General features: G+C 57.1%; 2 protein-coding genes across 2 annotated transcripts; one reads left to right on the top strand and one right to left on the bottom strand.

Annotated features, from left to right (window-relative positions):
- Positions 1–250: 250 nt before the first annotated feature.
- J4E87_001571 (uncharacterized protein) lies at positions 251–1,432 on the bottom strand (the record flags this gene model as incomplete). Its single annotated transcript, XM_049373213.1, has 1 exon — positions 251–1,432. One exon carries the CDS (start codon positions 1,430–1,432, stop codon positions 251–253), a length of 1,182 nt encoding a protein of 393 aa, XP_049236583.1.
- Positions 1,433–3,107: 1,675 nt separating this feature from the next.
- On the top strand, positions 3,108–6,204 carry J4E87_001572 (uncharacterized protein; the record flags this gene model as incomplete). Its single annotated transcript, XM_049373214.1, has 2 exons — positions 3,108–3,343; positions 3,393–6,204. The coding sequence occupies 2 exons, from the start codon at positions 3,108–3,110 to the stop codon at positions 6,202–6,204; spliced, it is 3,048 nt and encodes a 1,015-aa protein (XP_049236584.1).
- Positions 6,205–7,055: the final 851 nt, after the last annotated feature.

Here is a 7,055-nt window from a genome sequence, read left to right on the forward strand (position 1 = left end):
CTTTTGGAAGTGTCGCTTGCGAGACATGAAGATACTCGTTTCGCCGAACTCGGTCTCCGTTTTCCATGAGTGATAAGTTCCAATCCACTCTTGTGGGAGATCAAAAACAAGCCTATTGAGGATGTTATCTCGCACATATACTGTAAGGGATATTAGATTTACTTATATGTGGCACTTAAATCCGCTATGTCACCGCGAAAGTGGGTATCGTTCATCAGTCATAATCGTAAAAGAAGCATGCGTCTTGAGTTCAAAGTAGCACCCAGTCCACAGCTACCATCCACTTCTCCCCGCCAACGTCCACGTCCCACATAGGTGCGCGGATACCGATCACACCCCCAGTCTTTACCAGCACACCTCCCGAGCTTCTAGCACCGCCTTGGCCGGCTAGCAAGACTCTCATCGGGGTATGTCCTCCGTCCACACTCTCTGTTCTCGAAGCGTTGTACATACCAGCCTCAGTATCGCCGCATGCAAAGACGACGCCACCTGCATAGCACTCTACTTCTTCTGCGCTACGGCTTCTACCCCCGCCTCTCGAAAGACTCGAGACACGTATCCGCAGCTTCACGCCGTCTTCCCTGTCACGACCAGTGGCTGCACCACTCCTATCCTGTACCGTGAACCCTGTATTCGCCGTCTCGATCATCCAGGTTGTGACGGTCGAGGCGAGGCCGTTGGGTGTGTATTTGCCGTTCTTTCGCGAAGGAGAGAAGATCTCAGGCAGCGGTCGAGAAGGCTTCGGGGGCGAGGTCGGGAGCGCGGGGAGTATGAAATGGGGACGTTGCGGTGCACTCGCTGGTGTGGAAGTCACCGCTGCGATGCTGGGGAATGGCGCAGGCGTCCGTGGCGGCGGGACTTTGAAGCGGTGAGTAGTCGCATTGGATACGGGGGCTGGTGTGGAGGGCTCGGATGGTCGTTGAAGCGATGGCGAGCTTGCAGGGGACATGCGACGACGCTTGTTTGTTTGGACTGATTCGAAGAGCATCTCGTCTTCTTGTTCTTCTCCTTGTCTGTCCCAGCGGCCGAGCTGCGTGTCCCCGCCTTCGATGGATTGCATAACATCTTCGCCGTGTAGTTCATCCTGCGCCTCTGATTGGCTTGATTGCGATGGTTCCTCGATGCTTTCCACTCTTTCGAACTTCCTCCGTAGCTTCGGGAGTGGTGTAGCATGCGCGAATGCATCTTCCTGCGGCTCATCGCGCCTCTCCTTGGTGACTTCTTGCGTCTGCCGAGGTGATGCAAAGACAAAGCGCTTTGCTGGCGTCAATTTCTTGAACTGCAGCTCAGTCTTTGGTTGTGTGTTCTTTGCAGAAGCCGGTGTTTGTATAGCGAGGGGATTGCGCAGGCCAGATTGGGGTTTCTTGGTCTTCTGCGTGGAAGGCGGATGGGGCGCTAAGAAGCGGTGCGGGGAGGGCGTATAGGTCGGCATCGTATGAGCAACATCAGCGCTGGCGGTGTGTTCGATATGGCGGGTAGATGGTGTTCGGCGGTATTCGTTGTGGGTAGAGGCATGGACTTGGTGGCGAGACTGGCGAGGTCGAGGCCATCGCAAGCGCGATGCAGTCGCGAAAACGCGGGGGCGCGTGGTCAGCAGGCTGCGCGTTTGGCAGGCGCGTCACGTGTCTACAACTTCACCTTTCCCATCACAGTAGACTCCTTCCTCGTAGCAAGCCCCTATTCTTGTTTAACGGGCGGTATATCGCGCCGCCCGGAAGTTAGACGCATTCTGTCCAGCCACCGAACCCGACGCGAGTCTCTCAACATCCACTCTAGAGTGGTTCCCGAAGCCAGACTACCATACATATATCTCTTACGAAACTCACTAAGTGCTCATCATCTTACTAGCTACACGAACTGTATTACAGGGTACATCGTCTGAAAGCTAGGTTTTGCAACAACTCAACAGGTCCGCACCGGCTCACATGTCATGATCTCAACGACGTGATAGATCCAGCCTCGGGAATCTCTAGATAAGCTTTCCCGAGCTTAGATGCCTTCCGCATGTCAATTCTTGCGCGAATGATCTGTTACAACCAAGCTCTATGTATATCATCCCACGCGCAATCTCCACAATAGTGACAACTGCCGCATGTTTCCTGATACCGGACGAATCGGGGTGCTGGCATTGGGCGTCAATTGGATTCGGCGATACCAGCCATCTTTCGCAGACCTGCGTTGGGTCTGTGGGATCGCAATGGGGTGATCTTGCGATTGGCGCCGGCCCGGGGTGATCAACGGTATCCCAGCTTACCCTCGTCTCCATAGGAACATCCGCCAAACTCAACACAGGAGTATCGAATGGAAGCATGGACTGCGCGTAGCACAATGGGAGCGCATGGAATCCCCAAGCTTAAAGATGAGCGACATATCAGCAGACGTGCATTTTCTGGAGATGCATGGTTGAGCGTGGAGAGCATCTGGTTTGACAGGTCGGATCGCGACAGGCCGACGCAGGGTAGAGTGATAACAACCGGACGAAATGCAATAGAATGGCTGCAATACGAGGGTATACGCATCACAGATCCGTCCTACGCGTGTCTGCATGCAGGAGGGCCCGTCACAGCCGAGACGCGTCGTGGTTAGTGAGGCGAAGAGGAGCACTCGGCGACCCAGCCACAGGATATGACATAGGCCCAAAGGAGCGCAAACAATAGCGCGACAGGCGTTCGCAGCAGAATGGAGCTAAACAAGAAACTTGAGACTTCGCGTCTGCAAGGGACGACCCTCTCAGCCTTAATGATCTGACCGGGGAAAGGCGTGGTAGGTCCACATGGTGGCTCAGGGCGTGTGATTGGTGCTTGCGGGGGCCAGAGAGGCTGGAACCAGCCACATGAGGATGCGTAACATAGGAATAGAACAACACCCGCGAACCCGATCCACCCAAACACGCTTGCTAGCACGCCAAACCTCTCTTTCTGCACCGTCGCTCTTTTGTTTTGGCTTCTCTCATTCTTTCGCTGTGACTCCACCCACTCCGTCCTGCAATTGCAGCGAATGCGCCTTATCTCCGCCAACGACGCTGCACTCGCGGCCACCCACCACCGAACACTCTCGCTCGACGCGCCTGCCCTCCGCGAGTCCCTCACCCGGGCGACTCCCTCAGCATGGCGACCAAGGCCATGAACGTCCCCAGCTTCGGCGGCGCTCACGCTGCGGGCATCTTCTCCGACATGACGGTCGACGGGCCGGTAATAGGCACCCTGGTTGTCATCATGGACCGCGCCCGCAACCTGCCTAACAAGAGGACCATGGGCAAGCAGGACCCGTACTGCGCTGCCCGGTTAGGCAAGGAAGCAAAAAAGACAAAGACCGACAAGCGCGGCGGCCAGACACCGCGATGGTATGTTTGACTTCACCGAGTTTCGAACACCCACGACTGACATATGCAGGGACCAGGAATTGCGCTTCACCGTCCACGACTCGCCCGACTACAACCGCCTCAAAGTCTCCGTCTTCAATGACGACAAGAAGACGGAGCTGATTGGCGAGGCCTTTGCGAACCTCAACTCCGTCATCACCCCTGGTGGAGGCCAGAGCGACGAGTGGCTGGGCCTCAATTGCAAGGGCAAGTACGCCGGCGAGATCCGAATGGAAATCACCTACTACGACACGCGCGAGAAGAGCGAGAAGCCGGTACAGCAGAAGAGGGAGTCGACCAAGCCACAGGGACAGGCTGCTGTGGGTGGAGCGCGAGAGATGGCACCCGTCAAGCGACGCCCGCTGCCCAGCGACCCCACAGGCACGACGCCATCACCAGTACACACACCAGAGCACCGAGGACTGCGGGGCGTTAGGGCTGGTCCGCGAGAGCTGGGCTCCCCGCGACACCAAAGAACAGCAACTGAGCCGTCACCTACACAACGCAGCCCGGCCGACACGCCCTCCCGCAGGCCCATACCAGACGCGTCCCCGCTGAACCCCGCATCGTCATCGAGCCAGAACACTCCCCAGCGCCCTGTACCGCAGACCTCCTACAGCACGCCCCCGAACCCGCGCTCGTCAGCCCAGAGGATGCCGCTACCGAGGGAAGAGAGCTTCGACATGTCCTACGCTGCGCCCAAGCCATACGAGGTGAAGCCGATTGATCCTCTGCCACAACATGTCCGGCACTCAGACCAGAGGAGGATGTCACAGGAAGACGGTCGATCTCCCAGGAGCCAGGCACTGCAGCACCCCGAGCCAGTACATTCTCACTCGGCACCAATTGTGCCAACGCAGCACGCCTATGAGTCTCCGGCGCAATCGCAGAAACTGCAGGAGCAGCAGAAGCAGATCGAGTATCTGCAGCAACAGCTACTCCAGCATCAGCAGTTTGAGCCTCAACGAATTGAGCCGGCCCCACAGCCATCTCAGCCATACGCGCAAGACCAGTATCAGGATCCGACTTATCAGGTTGCACCCTTGCGAAGCAGTCGTAGCCGCGAACAAGCCCAGGAAGCTCCACCACTCGACCAATACTACGGCCAACGGTTCATCGAGGCTCCACCCCTACAAGACGAGAGTCCTACACATCGGAGGCGGAGCGCCATGCAGCCCATGGTCGAAGACGAGGACGATATGCCACCACCGCCACCAATGCACAAGCGTAATGCCAGCACGTTACCTCACCCGAACCAAGAGAGCCCCGAGCGCGAGCGCTACCGCGAAGAAGCACCCGCGCCCCTCAGTTTCTCGGCAAGATCCCATGAGGAGCCCCGTCAGTTCAGCTACGATATGCCGCCCCAGCAATACGAGGTCGATAACTACGCGCCCCGACAACCTGCAGAGCGACGCTACACTCATCCTCGCATGCCGGCGCAGCCATCGAGTCGTCCAGTGTCTCGCGACAACATGGTGCCATCCCCGCTACGACAAGAAACCCTGCGACAAGAAGCACCGGCGTTACCGAGTGCACTCATCGCTGGACTCAACCCACAAAGACAGGAGATTGAAGCGCCACCTTACGAAGCGCCCCCATCGTATGAGACACCACCGAGACTGCGCCACTACTCTGAGCCTGCAGAATATCGGGCCATCACTCAGTACGAAGACCCTGTTCAGTCGCAGGAACTGGTCCATCATTCCGCGTACCAAACGAACGACTATTATCCCCATGACCCGCCTGAGCAGCCTCGGCAGATGTCTCCACCAGTTTACGATGCCGGCCCGATCATCAAGCCGCGTGCTACGAGCCCTAACGTGAGCTCACGCTACTCTCCCAACCCAGCAATGGACCGCTACTCGCCCAACCCGATCATGGATCGCTACTCTCCCAACCCTGAGATGGAACGACACTCTCCTAATCCGGCTACCGATCGCTCGTCTAGGTTACCTGCGAGAAGCATGCCGACGCGTAAATCAGTCTCACCTCGCCCACCACCTTCCAGAGAAGATATGGGTGAGCGACGACTGTCTGGAGTAGCCTTCAACCCCGACAGTTTCGATGTCTACAACCCTCGGATGAGCAAGTCTCCCATACCTTCGGACGACGAACTCGAGCGACCAGGAAGCCGAATGGAGTACAACGACAAGGGTCAGATTGTTACATTCAGCGGAAGGGTTGTCGATGCGTCTGACCATCTACCTGTCGACAACTGGGCGCCTGAACCAGTACCGAAGGGCACGGTGAAGGAGAAGGCTCCTCGCACAAGAGCTCAGCTTAATGGCAGTAGAGACCTCGAGGCCGCCATGCAACGCGAGGAACGATACCAACGAGAGCGTGCCGACAGAGAGCGCATTCGTCATGCAGCCAGCATGAACTTTGACAACAGCAACGCCCTAGTCACCACGAGACACGACTTCAATAACGACTACAACCAGCCTGTGAATGCAGGTGCGCTGGTCCTCGCAAGCCAGAGCCAGCACAACGCACCTCACAATCCAACAGCACGCAGCAGGCCCACAAGGCGCGACCAACGCCCCGTATCCGCCTACGACACACCTCCGCAGTACCAACTGCCAGACCGACAGGTCCTCCGCGAACGCGACAACCCCAACAGCTACGGCAGCAGCCCTAGCTACGACCGACGTGATACCCAGAGGCATAGTGTCGCGGCACCGCCTATCCCCGCAAAGGTACCCATGGACATGAACGGCGGCGGCTACGGTACACAGAACGAGGACATGGCTCTCAGCTTGGAATTGCAGAGTATTGACATCGGTCCTGGTTCCGGCGGACGTCGGCCACGCGCCGCTACGGCTAGACGACAGTACGGATACTAATGGCACAACATGGAAACGCTATACACCATACCCCTTTCACGCTTCTTGACGGCGCTTGTACGATAATGTTTTTTGCGTTTGTGGAGGAAGCAGTCCTTTCTTTCCTTTGACTTTCCCACACACTTCTTAGCTCGATGTCTGGACGCTGGAGCCTGGCATGTCGGAGTACTTTTTCTTTTCTTCTTCCCTCTTCTCTCTTCTTGGATCGATGCCTTGGGATATCATGCATAGCATCTGGCTTGCGTAGATTGCGGTTTCTTCTTGCGCCTTCGTGCGCCCTCTTCTGCACTTTTTGTAGTGTTCTGCTCTGCTGGCTTGATATTGAGCGCGAAGATAGATACCAATACCTGAATATGTCTATTTCATCCAGTCTGCTTTCAACCATGATTCATCGAATGAATACATCGCCCATCTCCTCGAGTTTTGTGATAGTGAGCTAACGATCCCGCTGTGGATCTTGACAACTAGTAACGTTGATATAGGCTGCCGACCTGCTCAGTGTTTCCCTCGGTTGGCATGACGGCACGGCACGCCAGCCAAACACGGGAGGTTGCGCACATACATGTTGGTAAGTTACGCTTGAGCCCTTCGCTGCCTTGATCATAGCAATGCGTGAGTGATTGGGTCATATTTGTATGGTCACAGATCGTCACCTGTACGACAAAATACCCATGGTCTCGAAGGCACTTCGACCTCTTCCTGGCTGAGTTCCAATGACTCCTTTCGCCGTACACACCATATATGCTACCGACGGGGGGGGGGGGGGGGGGGGGGGGGGGGGGGGGGGGGGGGGGTGGGGGGGGGGGGGGGGGGGGGGGGGGGGGGGGGGGGGGGGGGGGGGGGGGGATGGT

This window comes from Alternaria ethzedia (genome assembly GCF_023757985.1).
Source record: "Alternaria ethzedia strain BMP 0044 chromosome Unknown scaffold_3, whole genome shotgun sequence".
In the NCBI taxonomy this organism is placed as follows: domain Eukaryota; kingdom Fungi; phylum Ascomycota; class Dothideomycetes; order Pleosporales; family Pleosporaceae; genus Alternaria; species Alternaria ethzedia.